Source organism: Panthera onca, chromosome C1 (assembly GCF_046562875.1).
Source record: "Panthera onca isolate mPanOnc1 chromosome C1, mPanOnc1 haplotype 2, whole genome shotgun sequence".
In the NCBI taxonomy this organism is placed as follows: domain Eukaryota; kingdom Metazoa; phylum Chordata; class Mammalia; order Carnivora; family Felidae; genus Panthera; species Panthera onca.
In genome coordinates this window covers 30,569,795-30,590,691 of record NC_138346.1, presented here as the reverse complement: position 1 = coordinate 30,590,691, position 20,897 = coordinate 30,569,795, and the positions used below count along the sequence as shown (strand labels likewise).

Below are 20,897 nucleotides of genomic sequence, written 5' to 3'. Positions count from 1 at the left end.
CAGGATGACAAGAAGCTGGGTGCCAGCGTGTGCAGGCAGTGGAGAAGGTGTTAAGTGCTTCTCGCCCTCCCCACAGCCCAGCCTGGAACACGTCTCTTATCGTTCACGCAGACAGATTACTGGCACAGGAAGAGAAAAGGGAGTTTTCACACAGGCAAAACATTTGTCTTTCCGTAAATGGCACTAAATAAGTTTGTCACATAGAGGTTTGGGGGAGCCCTTCTTTGGGCTTCCCAGCTTCTGAGGTACAGAAGCCAGACTGCCTAGGTTTAAAATCCAGCTCAGCCATTTGCCAGCTCTGTGGTCTAGAACACTTAATCTCTCTGTACCTCAATTTCTTTTTCTGTAAAGTATGTTTGGTAGTAATACCTGCTCCATAGGTTTTTGTTTTGTTTTGTGCTATGCCAGATTACATAGAATACTATTTGGTCCATATCAAGCCTATTCTAAAGGCATTTAATCACTGTATCTCATGACCATAGGAAGCACATTATAACCATTGTAGTATGTTTATGTTATTTTTAATAAGTAAACAATTATTCTTTCTCGGCTCTTACCCCACTGAACGTTTGTCTATATTTTATAAGCTTCAGATTATCACTCACACTGTTCTTCAGAGAGCAATAGTCTTTGCTGGATTTTCGTCTAAAATTTACGTCTCCTCGTTGCCATTTTTTTCTCTCCTTGTTCTTCTGCTTTCAGGGCTCTCGCCTCTACTTATTTTTTATCTCTCTCCTTCCCTTCCCTTCTCTTCCCTTCCCTTCCCCTCCCCTCCCCTACCTTCCCTTCCCTTCCCTTCCCTCCCCTCCCTGCCCTCCCTTTCCTTCCCTTTCCTTCCCTTTCCTTTCCTCCCCTTTCCTCCCTTTCCATCCTTCATCACAGAAGGTGTGCTCAGCAGGGAGCACTCTGTGCACGGTGCTCCCCTGAATGTGCAATAACTTCTACTCTGGCATTAAAGCCCCTCAGCAGCTGAACTCAAGAAAGTCATCATAAAGACAAAATAGCTTTTACCCAGCAAGACTCTTAATAATCCCATTTCCCTCTGGGTCTTCATAAAAGAGTCAGGATCTAATCCAGAAAAAAAGGAGGGGTGGGGGAGCTGGGAATAACAAAAGGAAAGCTCTCCCCAGTAGTGTGCAGAGGACGGGGCTGCTGGCCTGCTTAATGCACAAAGCCAGTGATACCCTGCTCACTGCCTCCAAGGATCCTGATAACCAGTGATCTGGGCTCTGGCCAGTCTTTCAGCAAAGAAGATAGAGGGAATTGCAAATTACTGGGCCGAGCCATAATAATAATTGCTTTGATAAAGGCAAAAAATAAAACAGATGTGCCCTAAAGGCATAATGGGGGCCAGGGGAAGGGAGATGGGGAGATAGAAGTAGAGAGAAAGGAACTGAAACCCAGCAAGAGATAATCTGTTACCAGCAAACAGCTTAGTGACGAAGAAGTAATGTGCATCTTCCTGTTGCTACTGACAACAAATATCTAGAACTCACCTCTGGAAGAGTGAGGGAGGCCAAGAGACCCTCAGATAAATTATTTTTACCATCATTAGGATTAAGATGTAAATATCCTTTGACCTGCATCATTATTAGCGGAGGCTTAGAGTGTCTTTGGAGACATGGTTCACGGGACTCAACCCTGCCTCATGACCAGGTATTATTGTTCCAAACAAGTTAACTGAAACTCTCGGTTCACCACAAAAACATCTCCGCATTCAATAGCAGCTGCAGGCTGGGGAAGAAGAGTCGTACTAGAGAAGCAGAATGATTGTGTTGAGGCTTCCTCGGAGTGCGTGGCAGCTAGGGCTGCTTCTGGTGTTATGTTAGGCAGCTAGTAACTGAATAATTCACCAAAAGTCACCGAGTCTGACTTTTGGGTAAGACTCTGAGTCTGATCCTATAAAGTTCACGGAGGAAGGAGTCACACCCTCGAGTTGCCTCGGTGTAGAAGAACAGATAAGGCCTTCCGGAGCCCTCACATGCCTTAGAAGGACATTAAAGAGCTTCCGTCTCGGAGGTTCCAGACAGGGAGGGGGGAACAGTAGTCTTGGTGTGAGACACCAGGGAGGGAAGGGTGGAGGTCACATCTGAGCCCGGGGTAGAGGATGGATGGGCGTTAGAGCTGGAAAAGGTGTAATAGGGGAAGATGGGAGCAGAGGAATGGACACTGGTGTATTTGGGGAACACTCAGGAGCTGCAGTTTAGAACGTGTGGAGGGAAATGATTGCAAAGAAGGTCGGAAATGATAGGTTCGGCTAAATGCAAGGCCCCGTTGCCAGGCCTCGGGAGTTGGATTTCATTCACTAACCAATGGGGAGCCATTGATGTTTCAACATAAGCCTTCAGTTAATCAAAATAAATGGAAAAAAATATTATATTACCTTTTATTCTCCTTTGGTTTTTGGAGAGACCTCAAAATTATTCTTCTTCCATTTCCTTCCCCAAATGTCTGTTGAAATGGTCAGGAATTGTAATCCCAGATCTCTCATCAAGGGCATCAAAATTGCATTTGCAATGAGGGCTGGAAAAGAGTGGACATAAATATAAACTAATGCTATTATATTGACTGCCCTATTGGAATTGCATTTGTTTCTGATATAAGATGACAAATAACAAGGTTACCACAGGTGGCATGATTCGAGGTCAGAGGGGGTCATCGCATCGAACTTACGTTGTAACACTGAAATGAAGGTTCATTTTTAGAATCCAGATTAAGGGGGGAAGACTTTCCAAAGGTCCTACTTCCAGACCCAATTTCCAGTTCTGTCCCCTCTGAATCCACGGGAAGTGTTTCCGAAGCAAAAGCCTGCCTGGTTCCTCACTCCTCTCTCCATGCTCACAGGCTGGCCTCATTCCCTCTCTCTCATCCCCTCCATCCTGTCCTCCCGGAGGTTCTTTTATTCAGATTTTGAACTTTATCACTGCAAAAGTTCACAGAGATTTCCATTTGCTGTGCCTTCAGGAGTACATCACTCAATGGCACCCGGCCCCATAAATTGAATAGATTGAATCCCCTCCCAGTTGCCTTAGGAAGTGGTCAAACAGCCACATTCCTAGGCTGATGGATCGGTTCATTTCTTCCCAGCTTAAGCCAAGATACAGATTTTATGAGACTGTCTTGTGACAGACTGAAGTCGCTTTGAATAAAACAAAATCCAGCCTCGGCTCCCAGAAATAACTCTTAAAAAGCAGCTTATCCGGGGTTAGCGAGCAAAATTTGGTTAAAACCCTGAGCGGAGGACTTAGATGATTCAGGCAAGGGATTTGAAGAAACTCTTCTTGGGCTTTCCTTTTATGCATCGCTGTTGTGGACACACACACACACACTGCTGAACATCCACACTATTTATTAAGCATGCAGCCACAGGCTCAGTTAAGGAGAGAAACTCACGTCAGTAGAGCTAATGTGATTAAAAGAGACATTTGAACTCTCCATAATGCAAGACAGGCATGTTCATCGGAAAAATCCTAGAGGTTGTTTCAAGGCTTACCAAACAGAGGAAGCAGAAGTGACACCTTGAACAAATGTCTTGTTCTCTAGGAGGGGAGACCAGTCTTTAAATTTTTGGTTCCACCTATCGGTTGTATAGGATCTTTTCCTCACCTCATTATACAGGCTTTGCATTTTAGAACTGGAACTGACCTTTAGAATCACTCCCCTCATTTTACAGATGAGAAAGCAAAGGCTCAGAGGTGTTTACTGACTTACCCAAGGTCACACAGCTTGCCCGTGGTGAGACCATATTGAAGACAAGGCTTCTTGTTAGTCAAGTGGCAAGGTGACAACCGTCTCTCTTTTCAAGTAGGAGAAAGAGCTTCTTCTTTGCCTTGCTACTAATAATTTAAAGAAGGAAATGCTGTAGAAGTGGACCCACAGGATGGGGTCATGCTGTGGACAAAGGATAAATTATTTAATAAATAAAGGACAGTGTTTTCATAGGAAATGAGATCGACTGCTTTTCTCCACCAAGTGTATGGCCCTCAGATACATACAAGAAATAGATGTTTGGGATGGCTGGGTGGCTCGGTCGGTTAAGTGTCCGACTCTTGATTTCAGCCCAGGTCATGATCTTGCGGTTAGTGAGTTCCAGCCCCATATCGGCCCTGTGCTGATGGCGTGGAGCCTGCTTGGGATTCTCTCTCCTTCTCTCTGTGCTCTTCCTCCTCTTGCTCTCTGTATCTTTCTCAAAATAAATAAAAATAAACTTAAAAAGAAAAAGAAATAGGTGTCTTCCAATCAGCCTACTCCTTCTCTTTCACAAGGCATTTTAAAGTAATAAGGGAACTGATGCCTAGTTCGGTGGGTGTCACGTCCTGTTCCAAGAAGCCCGATCTTCTTACGGAGAAAGCCCCTCAGAGGTGATGAGGGAACTGCGGGGCCCAGACTCAACACCCCTTCTCGTCACCCTACCTCCTGCATCCAAGAGAGCTCCACTTCTCTCTGCTTTGGACACTGGAGTTCTGGGTAGAGTTTTATCCAAAGAGAAAACAAACACCTTCTAAGAAGAATTTTTAAAACTACACGCTTCATCCCACTTCATTCAACCCACTCATTGAATTACAGTTTAGGAAGCTGAGACCCAGGAAGGTCACCAAGAATCCAAGTGCCGTGTCCCCTCTTAACTACTCTCAGACCACCCCACCCTGCTTCGTTACCCCAGGCCCACCTCCGACAACAGCCGGACTCTCCAATCCCACCTTCAGCGAGTCCTAAACGTCCATTTTTGCCCAGGACTTTTTTTTTCAGTTCGGCTAACCCAGGTGATCTGATTTTTCTCCCTTTGCTGTGGGACTGCCAGCTTTCTGTCGCCTGGTGTCACCTGGTGTCTCTCCCTGTCCTGAAGTAAGCCATTGCCATTCTAATTATTTAAAAGTACTCATGGGGCTCCTGGGTGGCTCAGTCAGTTGAGCGTCCGACTCCGGCTCGGGTCATGATCTCACGGTCTGTGAGTTCGAGCCCCGCATCAGGCTCTGTGCTGACAGCCCAGAGCCTGGAGCCTGTTTCAGATTCTGTGTCTCCCTCTCTCTCTGCCCCTCCCCTGTTCACGCTCTGTCTCCCTCTGTCTCAAAAATAAATAAACGTTAAAAAAAATTTTTTTTTAAAGTACTCACAACAGGCTTCTTTTAGTGAATCCCGCTGTCAAGGTTAAGCCATAGAGTGTTCCTTTAAAACAACTTCTGTTGAATTTCCTTAGAAGGTGACCAGATTTTTTTTTTAAGATTTTCTTTTATTCCTTATGACTTCCTAAAAATCTGATGTTACGGAGGAACTACGGTTTGTCCTAAATTGGGTTCTGTAGGAGGGCGAGTTCCTTCCGAGGCTGGCAGAACACCTTAGAATTGTTAAGTGGATGAATACAAAATCCCTTTACCGAGATCAGGAGCCAGTTTACCTGAAGGCAGCATCAGATGATACTTAGGAGACCAGCAAAACAAGGGCACCGGAGGAAGAGAAAACAAAAACAAAAAAAGAGAGAAAGATACAGATGTCCGAAATAATCTGACATTTCATATGTGAAATAAAAACACCTAAATACTCATCTTGGAGGAAAAAAAATCAGGCCTTTGTGACTTTAGGACTTTCTTTCCAATTACATCTAGAGGTGTCACTTTAATCCTTTTATTCTTGGGCCTCCGAGGTCTTTATCTGGCCTGAGCTGACTCATCCCCCAGGCTTCCCTCCCAGATGTAGGAGAAAACCCCCTCTGAACAGCCCAGGCCTGGGTTTGCCCGCTCCTCTTTGGGAAATGAATTTGCCCCAGGTGAAAGGTATTCACAGAAGGGTTGGAGAAAGAAGTCCCTTGTTAACTCACCAAACAGGCTCAGTAGCTCAAACTTCACCAGGGTCAACTCCCCTTCAGTATGTGGAGACTGGCCTAAAGGGGTTTGCCCTTGAGTTCAACTCTCTTTTGCCTGGGCTGGACTCCTCTGAGACCGGACAGAGAGCATTTATGCTGTTCCACATAATACAGGGGGACACAATACAGGCCTCCAAGGTAATAGACGGTATAGATCTTCAGAAGAAAGTCCAGCTCATTTCGGTTGGGGGTGTCTTTGTATTTAAGAAGTGAAGGGCCCCCAAACCTGGATATGAAATATCAATGATCAAGAGGAGGTGTAGAGGGATTAAGTGTGTTTTCCTTACAAGTTTTACTGATATATTTCAAGAATTCAGTTCTCTCCAAGAAAAATAGAGACAGAAATTCTAGTATTTATCTTGGTGGATATATGTCTGCGCAAATGATGTGTGATATTTTATGAGAGGGTGTGAAAGTGTGTTCGGGACTGAAGTGTGACTTTCTAATATGTCTACGTACCCGATATATGTGCAATATCCACATTTGGGTGTGTTTCTGAGTGTGAGGGCCATCCACACAAGAATGTGAGTTTATAAATGTTTGGGTATCGAAAGGGTTAACCACACAAAAGCAAAGCAGATGTTGTAATGAGTTTTCAAAAATTTTAATAAAGCACCTTGATTTTCTTCAGATAAAGAAAGGACAGAAAGAGATGTGTTACTCCTTTATCTTTCAGTTAAGTTTTTACCGTGGAAAATACAGACTACCAGCCATGGGTTCTGTATCATTTAAAAGTGTTTTCTGAGTGGGAAAATGATTGCTCCTGGTGTGGATGAGAAACGAAACCTGCCTATGAGGAAGTTTCCTGTCTTTATTGCTGATGATGTGTGCCCGGTCTAATTACTAAAAGCCTGAACTTGGTGGTGGGGGGAGGGGGGGCGGAGTGGAAAATTGAGGAGAAGTTCTTCTTTCAGGAGCAGCTGGAGAGAAGCAGGGCAGGGGTGGGAGAAGGAGGGAGAGAGGGTGGATGATGTGGAAACCATAACAGTTACTAAACAGGAGCTCAGCTCAGGTTCCCTCTGATGAGGTCTGAGGCAAAAAGCGCGGTTTGGGGTGAGTGTGCGGCAGGGCAATACTCTTCAGCAAAATAGCTGCCAGAGGAGGGGTACCCAGTTGAAACTTCCCTCTCCTGCTAGCGTGGTAAGAGCAGCTGGTGATCGAAGCCCCCACACCGCTGCTTTCTCAGAGGGTCCCTCTCAGCCAGTTTCACGTGCATGAATGAGCCAGCACCAGTGGGCCACAGCGTGACTTGCTGCAAGGTGTCGGGTGCCCGACATGGCGGTGGCACGGGCACCGGGGCAGCCTGTGGGGGTTGGCTGCAGAGGAGTGGGCGGCACCGGGCCTCACTGCTGGCCTCCTCTCTGTCTGTGCGGGAGGGCTGGGCCCATTGTCCTGCTGGACTGGGGAGGGTGCGGGGTCATTAGTTAGAGGATGATGTGGCCGCTGCTAGGCAGAGGAAATGGCCTGCTTTTGTTTTCCACCCAGTAGGAAGTGGAACCTGAATCCATTAGATTCTGGGCAGTTCAGCACAGCACAGTTTGAGCTCTCAGAGGCACGATGCCTAAAAGGCTACTTGTGTGGATTTGTGTGTCCCAACCACCATTGTGCGGCGTGCCCATCTTTTATGCATTTAAAGCCTGTCAGGCTGGTAATCTAAAGCAGAGGTCTGGAAGACAGTAATGCCAACAGACATGGGGGATAGTAAAGTGCACCTGTAGAGTTAAAAAATGCATGACCCTTTCCCTCAAAGAGTGAACACGGGAGAAAGACCCCGTCCTGTAGGGTGGCTGCTGAGCCGTAATACATAATTCACGGGCCCATGCTGCTCCATGCAGATGGCGATATTAAATCGTGATTGATGCTAAGAGAGGCATGCATCTCAGGAAGGTCTCCAGGAGGCTTCTGAATATTTCCAGGGCTCTTGTGCCTTCCCGTCTTCTGTTCTACTGTGGTATTAAGCAAAACCCCCATTCCCCAGGAACCCCTCCTGGGGATGACAGAACTTCACTCCCCAGTACAGGAGATTCTTCAAATGTCAGCGCCCACCTTGTCTGCCTTTGAAGTCGCCCCCTCGCCTCCTGGCTCATGTGAAGCTGTTTACCTCCAGCCAGGCACCGCTGGGAAGGTGGGGGCCGTTACATCCCCTGCAGCCTCCTTTCAAATGGCTGGTTACTGCTTGCCGCCGGACAAAGCAGCAGCACACCCTGGTGGTGGTGACCGGGCAGGAGGGACAGTGGGTAGAAAGCGAGAGAAAAACACAAAGCACTTTTGTCGAAACTCTGAGGTCAGAGCCAGTGAATTCTGCGATGCAGATTTTTTCCACTCGGTGTATAATGAAATAATAAATCAAATTTGTGGTGTATGTGGAATTAAATGTTTGGGGTTTTTGCTTTTTCTTTCTTAAAAAAAAAAGAAGAAGAAGAAGAAGCTAAAATCACCCTCCAGGGCCAGTTCTGGCCCAAAGCTGAAAATGCTTCCTTCCCCATCACATGTAATTGTTACCAGGCTCGGTTGTGGGTCGGCCCCACAAAACCACTGTTGTCAGTTCCTGGAGCCGTTACTTCTGGCTGCCTGGGCTGGGCTGGGCTGGGACACACCGAATGAAATGAAGGATTTATGAGATAAAGTTAGAGATGAGAGGTTTGCACCAGAAGAAGACGGGCCAAGGAGGGGAGACAGGAAAAGGCAGGGGGCATGTTATGTTTGCAGCTCTTTTGTTTTTGTTAATCTCAGACCATGTAATTAAGTATATTTATGATCATTTTCTGGAATATTTTAATTTGAGGAGTGTGTGCAATTGTGAGCACGTGTGTGTGTGTGTGTGTGTGTGTGTGTGTGTGTGCAGTTGGGTGAGTGGGGTGGGGAAGATGAGCTGAAATAATCTCTTCCACTGAATGAGTAAGTAGGTTAGTCTTCTGGACTGCCATAAAAGGTCTGTAAGACGGTTTTAATCAGCCACTGGTAGCGAAAAGAACCAGGGTGGGGTGGGGGGGTGGAAGGCTGTAGCATATTTGAAGTTCTCTGGCTTCTTTGCCTTCTCTTTCAGACTCAGCCTGTGGAGGTCGTTTGAATTCCAAAGATGCTGGCTATATCACCTCCCCAGGTTACCCCCAGGATTACCCCTCCCACCAGAACTGCGAGTGGATTGTTTACGCCCCTGAACCTAACCAGAAGATCGTCCTCAACTTCAACCCTCACTTCGAAATTGAGAAGCACGATTGCAAGTAAGCACCATGCTGTGCCGTTGGGCATCCGTGAGCCACACTCCCACCACCTCCCGGGGCTCCCTCCCGCCACCTCTGCCACCTAATGGCAGGACCCCCGACCCCAGCACCTGCTGAACAGTGACACCGGTGGGGGGTTGGGAGGAAACCTCAAGCTGAGGTTCTCCTTCAGGGGAAATAAAAGCCCAGTGGATCCCATAGCATGGAAGAAAGAGCCTTCCCGAGTGAAGAGTGTAGGGAGTAGCACCCCATCTTCAAAGGAGGCAGTGAGGGAGAAATCCATCTGGAGGCAGGGGCTGGACTACAGTAGGCCAGCTCTTGACTTTGGGATTTACTTTCCCCCTGGAGATCTCCCCATTTCCACCGCTGCCACCACACACAGAAACCCCACCAGCTTCCTTGATAAACTAGTAGCCAGATCCCCCCCAGCGGAGACTAGCCCCGAAGGATCTGGCTGCTATTTGAGGAAGCAGCTGCAAGCGAGTTAAAAATCGGAGGCTACACTGGTAGGTCGAAGATTCACATTGACTCTTGTTGTCTGTGCTGCACCAGTTAGAGTCTCGAAGCCAGTGTTAGGGACTTAGTTAAGAGACTCCATTCTAATTGCTTTACAAATAGCAATCCATCCAGTCCTCACGGTGGCCCTGGGAGGCTGGTGCTGTCAGGACTTGTATACTGAAGCCCAGAGAGGTTGTCAGTTACCCAAGACAGCTCAGCTGGTCTCACAACGTCAGCCCTGCCGCCTTGGGAATCTGTAGCTTGGGAGATACCAAGTGGACATTTGGACAACTGTGAGCGCTTTAGAAATGCCTCCTTGACACCGAGGTCCCTTAAATGAAGGGGAAGGGGAAGGTAGCATTGTAATGTCAAGAATGTGAATGTGCTTTGTACCGTCTAGTGGGCTCTATCTGAAAGTCCTTGCTCATTGAAACAATAGCGCGAGTTTTCCGTGCAGAAAAGAATGTGCCGACGATCACGTTCTGCTCCAAACGTGCACCTGTGATGTGCCAGTGCTCTGATGGGTGTTCAGTGTCCCCTTATGATTCACGAGCAGTCTGGACATTCCTTGTGACCAAGGTGTTGCAAGTACTGAAAAGTTAACGGGGCCAGCGGGTGAGAAAGGTGCAAGGGAGCAGGGCCTACGTCCAGGCCAGCGCGTCCTTGTGCAGGAAACAGGCCCCTCTTTAACCAGGGCTAGGCTGTGAGGCGGTGAATCGATGGCATCGTTATCTTCCTGGGACTGCTTCACACCTACATAATGGCTTTCTCCTAGCGAGAGGTAGTATTCACGGAAAACCCGAGGGTTTCCGGGATGGATGAGGCCTCATGTGACGAAGAGTCATAAGATGGGTTTTCTAATCCCAGACCTACTCTTGACCCAGTGGATGACTTAGGGTAACTCATAAGTTCCTCTTTGTCTGAGTTAAATGCGCAGCCTGATAATACTTTTACGGCATCTCAAGCCTGCTGATTCCCCGCAGTGGACGTTAGCAAGGGTGTCTGTTAGAAGAGCTCCTCTGTCAGGTGTCTTTGCTCCTGGTGCCTTTGGCTGGGCTGCAGACGGCTGGCACGGACTGAAGCGTGATGCACAGAGAGCTTGGGTCTGTGCTCAGGGAAATTTGACTAAGCACCTCTGTCGACTGAGGGCCAAATTCTGTTATGCTTATGCCAGCAAATCTCCCAGGGAAATTGCTAAGAGGTCGTCTTATGTATATTCATAGTGGCAGTGGGGAGAAGGCATGGCTCTGGGAAGGAAAAAGTCGGGGAGCTGGTGAGCGTGACTTAACACGTGTTGGGAAACGTGAAAGGCCAGGAAAACACGCTCCTGCCCTGTTTGGGGCTGCAGGGTCCACCTTCCCCACACAGGACTCAGCCCTAGGGATGGGGAGAACTCAGGTCGCTGGAGTCTCTGGCAGCAAAAAGGGGACAAGGATGTTGCCTCGCACTCGACTTGGAGCAGGGGAAGCAGGCAAGTTACAGGTTATCATCTGGCTTATCATCCCTACTAAGTAGCTTCCTGTTTTCCTCCCCACTCCCCCGTGGATGCTTCTGGCTTGAACCAAAAAGGTCAGGAAGGTCAGAGAAAAATCTTTCTGGGGTCTCTTTTCCCCAGCGCCAAATTGTCAAGAAGGCTCTGTTGGGGTCAAGCCTCCGCTACTTAACCTCATCCTTAATTCTCTCTCCCTCCCCCGTTTCCCCTCCTCTCCCTGTCTCCCTGTCACTCTTGTTAATTTTTGTATTTAGAAAGACACATCCGGTTCTCTGAAGTCTCTCACTCTGCAAGGTATTTTTAACATTCCCGGCCGTTTGCATTCAGAATAAGTGGGCTCCTCCTCCCCCCCCACCCCCAACTGCCTCGTGTCACTTGCTTGTGAGAGGAACAATTAGCCTAATTGAAGTCCTCGAAGTTCTGTCTTGTTCCTCCTCTCTTGCCCTCTCTCCTTTTCGTTCCAAGGGAGCTCCTGGGTTTGGAAAGCACTTAGTACCGAAGGAAATTAGACTCCTTTCTCTTTTCATTTCCGGTGCATGCTTCGAATTGGACTTGGCTCTCGAGGCCCATAGCGTGGATGCTTACCAAGAGAAAACTGCCAAAGCCGTCCTCCTGGTGAGAGGGCTCAGTGGCAGCACCCCTGCAAAACAGGGAAGTGAGTAAGAGCGGCAGAAGAAAGCCAGCCCCACCGTGGAGAAAGGGCGGCGGCCAGCACCTCCCCCTCGTGTTTTCCCCTCTCCCTCCTGTGTATGAGGTCAACTGCAGCGGTTGCCCCGTGAGCCAGGAATAGGCCCTGGCCAGTGGCCCCTGGACCCTTAGCTCTCTGTCCCTTAAAATCGACAACCCAAAGGTCAAGGCCGTTGATGAATAAACTCCAGACAGACCTTTTCCCCCCAACGGTCACTTATTAATTTGGTTCCACTTAAGCGCTGTCTGCTTGGAAACTTTCGCTCACAAGCCTCAACTTTGCCTGAGTCAGTGCAATCCAAGGCCACCGCCATCTGTGGTGAGGTCCCCAACTCCTCCCACGGGCTGTTAGCAGGCATCCAAACCCCCAGCGCCCACAGGCTGTTCTGGGGCCTATTCACCACCGGCTGTGGGCAGAGACCAGAGGCCCCGGTGGCCCTGCCACGTTGATGTGGCCGAGTTACCAAAGGGCAGGACTCAGGGCCATCTGAGCAAACAGGCAGAAGCCACCCATTCCCTGTGGTGAGGAAGAGAATACCGCTGCCTTTCACCTGAGTATCAGACAAGAGGCTGAACATTAGGGCTTTAGGAACAGATGTACACAGAGTTGAATCTTTCTCTATTTCTGAAATCTAAAATATATACGTCTTTTAAAGGCCCCCACCTGGGTGTGAGACACAGCTTATTCATGAGTCCTCATGGGGGCGTGGCACCCGACCCCATCCCAGGGGCTCAAAGGAAACCAAAACCAAGAGTCTGGGTCCCGTTAAGAGTGGGTCATTTCCAGATGGGTGTCTTGAAAAACGTACTTCGTGGGGCGCCTGGTTGGCTCAGTCGGTGAAGCGTTCGACTTCAGCTCAGGTCATGATCTCACGGTCTGTGAGTTCGAGCCCCGCGTCGGGCTCTGTGCTGACAGCTCAGAGGCTAGAGCCTGCTTCGGGTTCTGTCTCCCTCTACCTCCCTGCCCCTCCCCCACTCACGCTCTGTCTCTCAAAATATGAATAAACGTTAAAAAAAATTTTTTTTAAGTAAAAACAAAAACGTGCTCCACAAAGCGCACAAACCACCAGGAAAACCTGAAAGAACATTGCTTGTTAAAAAAAAAAGTCTTGTTAAAAAACATTTTTTGCTAAAAAACCCACAAGAAGTTTACGCTAACGATTTTACGTGTGTTCAGCGCAGCACCACCTTATTTACCTCGCAGCACTGAAAAGTAGTGCTGAATCCGAGTGGAATTTTTAGATACTCAAGCATACTCCTTTAAAGCTCTAATGTCCTTTTTTGAAAGAATTTCTGATAGAGAACATTCTAAATCATGTGCCACACTTCCCTGTCTTCTTAAACAAAACCAATACTAAGGGGAGTCAACTTTTTCTTGATGATTCAGGCTTCTAATTGTAAACTTCACTTTATGTGACAGAGGTCAGGTACTGTCCTATTTCGATCAGACAGGTTGAGATTTGAGTGTTGGTTGACCATTTCAACTTCCCAGGGCTCAGTTTCCTCGTCTGCAAAAGTGTGATGATAACTGCATTGCAAGGTTCCTGCATCTTATTTATGTGGATACACGATGAATTAGCCACCGTGTGGGCATCTTTGTACTTTGTCATGGGGACGTGTGTGGCTTTTTTCTATCAGTACTGTTGCTGTCACTTCCTGTTATGTGTACCCCTGCCTCCTGGACCCTTCCTCTTTTGACTTGTTTTACTCTTTTATTGTGTTGTACAGATTTTGCTTCAGGAGGTCTTGTTGTCTATTGGGAAGTTTTGGTTCTGGGGTCTCAGCTCTGCCCCAAGCCAGTGTAACCCCAGGGCCAGCATGTCTGGTTTGCTTCCGTTGGCCAAGCTCGTGGCACAGCCGGGACTGAGGCACACCCCCAGGGACAAAGTATAAGAACAGCAGTGCTCGGGGTCCCCGGCATCGATGGAGATGCTCAAGGCTGAAACCATCCCCTGAAGGCCACCCACGTTCTGCATTTTTGAGGTTTAGGGACATTTGGCCTCTAGCTAAGTGTCCTGGATAAGCAAGGTGCTCTTGTATTTATTTACGGCCAGAGGAGCCCTCTAAATCTTAGAAGATGTGTCTGTTTCTACTAAAGTAGCGGGCGATATCTTTGAAAGGTAGCGGTTTCCCAGGCTGATAAATTGACGATAGTAAACAGAGGGAACAGACCAGACCTCAATAATCTAGCCCCTCCCCACCCAGCCAGCAATGATTTTCTGCACTCAGTGAGCAGCCTTGATTCCAGTCAACAGCCAAAGACAACCTTACATCTGTATGAGATCTGTGAGCGCCCAGTGCTTGGACCCTCCTCCCTCTCCCCTCCCTAGTGTCCAGCTGTGCACTCCCCTCCTCTTCCCCTCCATTTCCTTGATTCCTCTAGTTCTTTTATGGGTCCCAGTGCCGAGCTCCGGAGCATTGTGTATTTCCTTGATTTGCTGGCTTGCCTTTGGTTCCTATGCGGTCAATATGTTGTATTCTGAGCATGTAAATCCTCTAAGGGCATGGACCACATACTTCATTTCTAGACACCTGGTCTTGGAATACCAAGCAGGCACGTGCAAATGATTGTTTCACTGGTATTTTTACATCTGAGATGCCAGGACATAGGTCAGCATGGCATGAACCTGCGTTGAAAGGCAGACAGAGCTGTCTTCCCCATTCGCCCAGCCTGTGATGTGACATAGTAACAACGGGAAGATGAGACACAGGCTCACTGAAGTCACTAGGCTCTCTGTGACTCGGCCTTTCACCACCCAAATGGCAACAGATGATGCATTCACTCATAGTTATTAAACACCCATGATGTGCCACGAGAGATGATAGCATTGGGAATGCAGCGATGGCAAATCGTATTCTTTGACTTCGTGGCACTTCGGGTTTGGGAGCAAGTGAAAAAAAATGTGGTTACTCGTGATAAAGCTACTACATCTGGAGCATCACCCCTGAGCCTGGCACTTTGCTAAGTGCTTCACATATATCATCTCATTTGATCCCTGCTTCCAAAAAATGTGAAGTCACTGTTACTCTTCCCATTTTACAGAAGAAGGAACTTGGGCTTAAAGCAGTTAAGCATCTGGCCCAAGGTCCCATTCACGGAAAAAGGCAGAGAAGGGATTTGAAGCCAGAGTACCCTACTTTGCAACCTGGGCTGTTCGCTCTTATGCTCTGTTGCCCACCCCCGCAGCACTGTGCCTGCTGACTGAGGATACGGCATAGGCGAGTAATGTGAGCCCACAGCACTGAGACCCAGCCTAGGCTCGGGAGATCAGGGAAGGCTCCCTGGAAGAAGCGATGGCTGCACCAATCCCAAAGAAGTTAGGCAGACAGAGGGGGAGTGTGTGCGCCCTGGCTCTCCAGGTGGAGAGAATCATGCCAAAGATAAGAAGGGGAAAGAATCTGATGCCTTTGGGAACAACAGTAATTGAAGGACCATCCTTGTGACTTGCTGAACAACGAAAGTTCTCAGTGAAGAGGTGCCTAAGCAATGCTATTGAATTTTATTTCCTGGCCAGGCGTCTACCATCTCGGAGAAGGGGCTGGGTCAGGAAGTAGGAAAAACTAAGATCTTAAGGACTCTCTGCTGCTCTCACCCTCCCTGGCCAGCGTCTTTACAATTTTGTACTCTATATCCAGGGATCCACGCCCCCCCCCCCCCCACCCTGAGTTAATGCCTGAATGTGGGGTTTGGCCTGGAAAAGTCCAGAAAACACTGGATTAAACTCCACTTGCCAGTTTACTCCTACACAGTACTCTCTCTGAACACGTGTCTCTTTCCTAAGAATAGAGGGCAGGAGGCCACATTGCCCAACTGGAGGTGTGGTTTCGGCTGGTGTCCACCTGAGTCTCTGGAAATCGAAGCAGAGTATAAATTCTCTGGTTCAGGAGAGTGTCTTGCACTCCGGAGAGAGCCTCAGGTTGATTACTCATGACATTATTATAGATTTACTGCCTGCCCAACCACAGAAATATTCTGATTCCCCCAAGGAACCAACGAGCAGCAATATTCTTCCGTATTGCAACAACCCTGCCTAATGACAGAAACAGATCCCCCTGCAGGTACGTGGTGCAATAACGGGACGGTCCTGCTGACTGGAGCTCAGCTGGCAGCAGACCCCAGCTCACCAACCTTGACCAAGGACTCCACCCAGCAACTTAACTTGCTAAAGAAGTGGGAAAAAAAAAAAACATCACAGACTGTGCTCCTCCTCCTACCAAGGTTAAAGAGCAGTTGGGACAAGGGTTATTTTTGGCAGTTTGTTTTTAAATATGCGATGTTGCAATCACAACTCTCCAAATGCAAGCTTCGCTGTGGATCTCCTTCCTAACAATGCGTTTTTATCTCCTGATTGAGAAAATCACTTGAGGTTTTCTCATACACAATCCCACTTGTTCTGCCTCTCAACCCTGGCACCTTCTCTGAAGCCAGAGGTCCCAGAGGGCAGGCATCTTACCCCATGTAACTGCGTGTAATTCTCCCGGCTAATTACACCGGGTGAGAGTCTGTCTTCAGAAATTCAGTGGGAGCTCAGGGTGTGGAGGGGATAGAGAGGAGAAGGAAATAGACCGAGTGAAGAAATCAGATTTTTCTAAAAAGGGATTTGTGTATTTGCCTATAGTTATAAGTCCTATAGAAAATAATGTGTTCTCTTTGTCCTTTTCGGTGACAGGGGGATTGAAACCTTTGGATTAAGAGAAACTCAATAGATAATTTAATTCCATTCTTGTACTTCTGCCTGGATAAATCATCCCCGAAAAAAAATATATACATATTAGCTGCCCTTGTCTTTCCCTCTAGAAAAGAGCTTCCATAATCGACCTTCATTATAAAACCTAGGGCCTCACAACTCATCTCAGTGATTGCAGAGTAGATGGTTGTATTTAATTTACATAATCAGAATTTTTTTCCTAGAGGGAAAATCCCTGAAAAAATGTTAGCTGGGTCAGAATAAAATTTTAAAAAAGAAGACAGAAAAACATGTGAACCGGGCTTAGGTTTGGAAAGCTGGCAAAGGACTTCATGCGATAAAATCCACACGATTGTGTATGCTTTTTTCCCCCCCTAACTTTGTAGCCAAGCATCCTGGCGGCCTGTATATATAATGGGCCGGGTACTACCGTTGTTCCCATTTAACAGGTGGAAACACCGAGGCCCTGAGCGATCTCACAGACAGTAAGGGTAGAGCTGGGATTGGAAAGCCACCACCGAAAGCTGCCTTTATTTACCTAGAGCTGTCACCTGCTGTTCCTGTCCTTAGGTATTTGGGGCCTCTCTGATTTCCTTAGACATCCTTGACGAGTCTTTTCCTGTCCTCTTCTGTTTTTTATTCCTTTTCTTTGCCTCTTTCTGCCATGCAGTCCCCTCTGGATGCCAAAAGGGCAGTCAAGGAGAGAGAGATCTGTGACTTTAAATACAGGGTGGAGGCCTGCCTCTCGGTCGATGGTCTCCTCTGCCTCCCTGTCATCCACCTCCCGGTCCCCTCCAGCCCCCCTCGCCATCCTCTTCAAATTCTCTGCCATCCCCCCACCGCCTCACTCTGCAGCTGGAATCTGAAGATGTGAGGGTTAGTAATAGAGTGTCAGCGGAAGTAATTGATTCCTCACACAGAGAGAATTCTCCTGCCTTCAGTGTCAATGGAGCTGAACCAGAGTCTTGGAGGTGAGCGAGACATGTAAACAGTCCATGGCTGAGCTGTCAGGGCGAAGCCAGACACACCGGAGAGTGAGCGAGCGGGAGAACAGTGGAACAAATAATTGTTTTATTGGGAAGGAAAGGAGTAAATAATATTTCAGCCCAGGAATTGGCAGTTTGAAGGAGACGGTTGAGAGCTTGAAGCAGAAGGAATCGTGATGCAGGTTTTAATGGAAGAGTTTTTCTTTGTCTCAAGGTAGGAGGTTTCGTCCCCACGCCCCCCCCCTTTCTCCCATTATCATCATTATTATCATTAAAATAATTACCGTAACAATTACGGTTGATGAGACCTGGAGTTTATAGAGCACCTTTCATCTGAAAGTTCAAAGTGATTTATCTATGTGTCATCCCTTTGAGAGTGGTAGGAGGGTAAGAAAGTTGGGGTTTTTTTGGTTTTTTTGTTTTTTTTGTTTTTTTTTTTTGTTTTATTTTTGGTCTTCTCCACTGGGAAACTGAGGTCCAGGCAGATTCGGGATTCGGTCTAAGCCTCGGGCCAGGCGGCTGGGTTCCGTGTTGGTGGGGGACTGACTCCTCTTCTGGGGGTCTCTGCTGCCCTCCTGCCCACCAGGCCCCTTACCTTGTGTGGCCCTCACAGCTCACCCCTGGCACCAGCGTTCCCCCCACCCCCCCCCCCCCGCCCCCCGACGGCATGAGGGCCGTGCAGCCAGGCAGCCAGCAGCTCCTGCCCAAAGCAAGCAGCCCGTGACGGCTGTAGGATGTATAAAGGTCCTTCACGGTCTGACTCAGCCTGCTCCCATCCTGCTGGGAGACTTCCTGCAATCTGGTTCCCTTTCTCCTAGAAGGTGGCGTCCTTTCTAGACCTGTTTCCTCCTGGTCTTGTGGAACCTCCGGCCAAGAGAACCCGGTATTCCCGAACGTTCCCTCCTTCCACCCCTGACAGATGCCGGCCAGTTCTTTCAGAATAGAGGGCCGTGTCTGTGACGGGGAGCGGAGCATGCTGCCATGTGCACCGGGTAGAGGGGGCTGCTTTTGCGCCTGTTGCGGCCACAGTGCCTGCACAACACAGCCGTCTTAGAGAGCACAGTTAGCCAGCGGCGGCTTGAGAGGTGGAAGCCGTTCCAGCCGACTGGCCATATATTCAGAATCTCCACCCTGGCGTGGCAGCAGCCCTTCCTGCTTGGACATTCGCGCAGGCCCGTCATTTCCACACCAAGGTGCTTTTTTTGCACAATGGCGACAAGTCTGCCGCTGGAGCCTGGAGAGGCTCTGAACTCTGTAACCTGAAGCTTGCAGTGAGTGAAATCCAAGGACGGGGCCCATCACACCAGCCACGTACTCCCAAATTGTCCCCTGCTTGCATTTCTGCGTGGTACATTTTTCAGGCAAGCTTTGTATTTTCTAAGTTTTGTTATGGAGGCTGGATGCCAGCAAAGGGGGGATAGAAAAAATGGTCGGGAGCCCAAACCTTTAGAAAAACATTTTTCTGACGCAGTGTTTGATTCCCCGGTGCCCAGTGTGCCTCATTCCCAGCAGGCTCCCATTTTTCGGACAGATGGGAAGGTTATGATTTGCTCTCAGAATTAGACCCTCTGGGAGCCAGGGTTAGTGATCGCCTGTTCCAGAGGGAACTGTCTGCCCGGCCAAATGCAAGGATGCTGCCAGCATGCCAAGCCCTGGGATGGTGTGCTCCGATTTCCCCTTAGTGGATACCAGTCACAGAGGCATGATTCCTATTTATGAGATGAGGCAAACTGAGGCACGCAAGCTTGATTGACCCAGGCCAGCATAGGACAGTGTAGGCAGTCTCTGGCCTTGCCGGGGTTCACCTTCCCATCCAAGCGCCAGCCTACTGGTAAACAGACATAAATTATGGGCTCCTCTTACCTCCTTCCCACTCTAGTATCGTTACCAAATGCTAACAAGGGGCCCTTTAAGCTAACTGCAGAGTGAGGATTTTATAGACGTGTACAGCAAATAGAAAAAAGACCCAACCGTCATGCCGAAAAGAGCCTGCCCAGCAGCCTTAAACTTCACATTGGCACTGCTTGCCTAGAAAATCAGTCCTTACATAAGCAAACACGTTCCACCCAAGCCAGCCTCCAGAGTGCTCGCTGGTCCGGGAGTGGAACAGATCTGTGTCCATACAGCCTCAGGAATGTGTCTTGCTGGGGAGCCAGGTCAGTGGGGGAAGCAGTGTTCAGCCAGGGGGTCAGGGGAAAAGTGCCGGAGGCTTTGTTGTGTGCCCTTAATTCTCCGAAAGTTCATCCTCAGTGAGACTTATCAGACACCCTGTCTGGAGCGGCCTCCTTCCTCACGTCGCGAGGCGTTCTTGGCAGCCTGCTCTGTCAGGAACAATGAGATCGGCGGGCCCCTCTCCATCATCCCAGGGCTTCTGCGGAAAACAACCAGCAATTATAAATAGATGTTATTTGTAGTTTCCATTTTCTTGCCTTCAAGGTTTTCTGGAATGATTCCTTCGGTTTGTTTTGGGTTATTTTCTTCACATACTTCCTTTGCTGGGTGGTCAGATTTCCTCCTTTCTAAAGAGGCACGATGACCCTGGCTGTGCGGGGACTGCGGATAACCTCCGCGTATCAGAGATTTGTGGTGGGAAGAAATGAAGGAAGAAAATGAAACTGCCAACAGTCGCTGTTAAAAAGGCAGCAGCACCGACACAAATACGCAAACAGATGTAGCGTCTTGGCACCGTTTGAGTCCCGTAGTTATCTCACAAATGATAACAATAACAACAGTAATAATAGCGGCAGTAATGACGAACATTTCTTTACTGAGTACTTGCTCTGTGCCAGGCACTGTGCTGAGCTGTTGACATGCATTAACTCACCAAAAAGAGGGAGGCTGGGTGGTTGTTCAAGACCCACCTATAGGTGGGGAGCGGGGCGGGGGGAGGGGAAAGGCACAGGTTGTTTGATTTTAGCCTGGGCTCAGAAACATGAGATGGAAAGGAAATCGCAAAAACTCAAGTGACTGAAGCACTATTGATGGATTTGTACGGAAGGAGGATTTTTAGAAACCCCCACTGCTAGCACTGAGGTTGGGGGGGGGGGGCACCAAGACTGTCTCTACCATTATGACTTTTCATTCCATCTCCACGTGTTCAGTTTCCACGACATCACGTGTATGTAACCTTTCTCTCCCCCACGTCCGCCACCCCGCTTTATAAAAACAGGAGGAGTAGTAAAAATAGCCGGTGTCTCCCGGTGACTTTCTAAGGCACCCGGGACTCTTCTGGGCTTGTATGTACTTTGGCAGTCCTTCCCACAATCCCATAAGGCGGGGACTATTATTTTTTCCATTTTATAGATGAAGAGACTGAGATTCAGAGAGGTGAAATGCCTTGCCTGCAGTCAGGCCACTAATGAGTGCTGGAAACTGGATGGGTGTACCCACAAAGCCCATGTACTACACTTCTCAGAACACACACGCTTATTTATAGACAGATATGTTTCTGTATAACAGTGA

The 20,897-nt window shown here is 48.4% G+C and overlaps 1 protein-coding gene across 6 annotated transcripts in view; it reads left to right on the top strand.

The window, feature by feature from the left end:
- Positions 1–20,897, top strand: part of NRP2 (neuropilin 2) — a 116,344-nt gene that overhangs the window by 6,961 nt on the left and 88,486 nt on the right. For 5 of the 6 annotated variants that reach the window (XM_060623126.3, XM_060623124.3, XM_060623125.3 and 2 more), the window contains exon 2: positions 8,907–9,084. In XM_060623126.3, the coding sequence (XP_060479109.1) occupies positions 8,907–9,084 (178 nt within the window). Of the gene's footprint in view, positions 1–8,404; positions 8,501–8,906; positions 9,085–20,897 lie in introns of those variants that run through there. The other variant, XM_060623127.3, reaches the window with a different exon arrangement.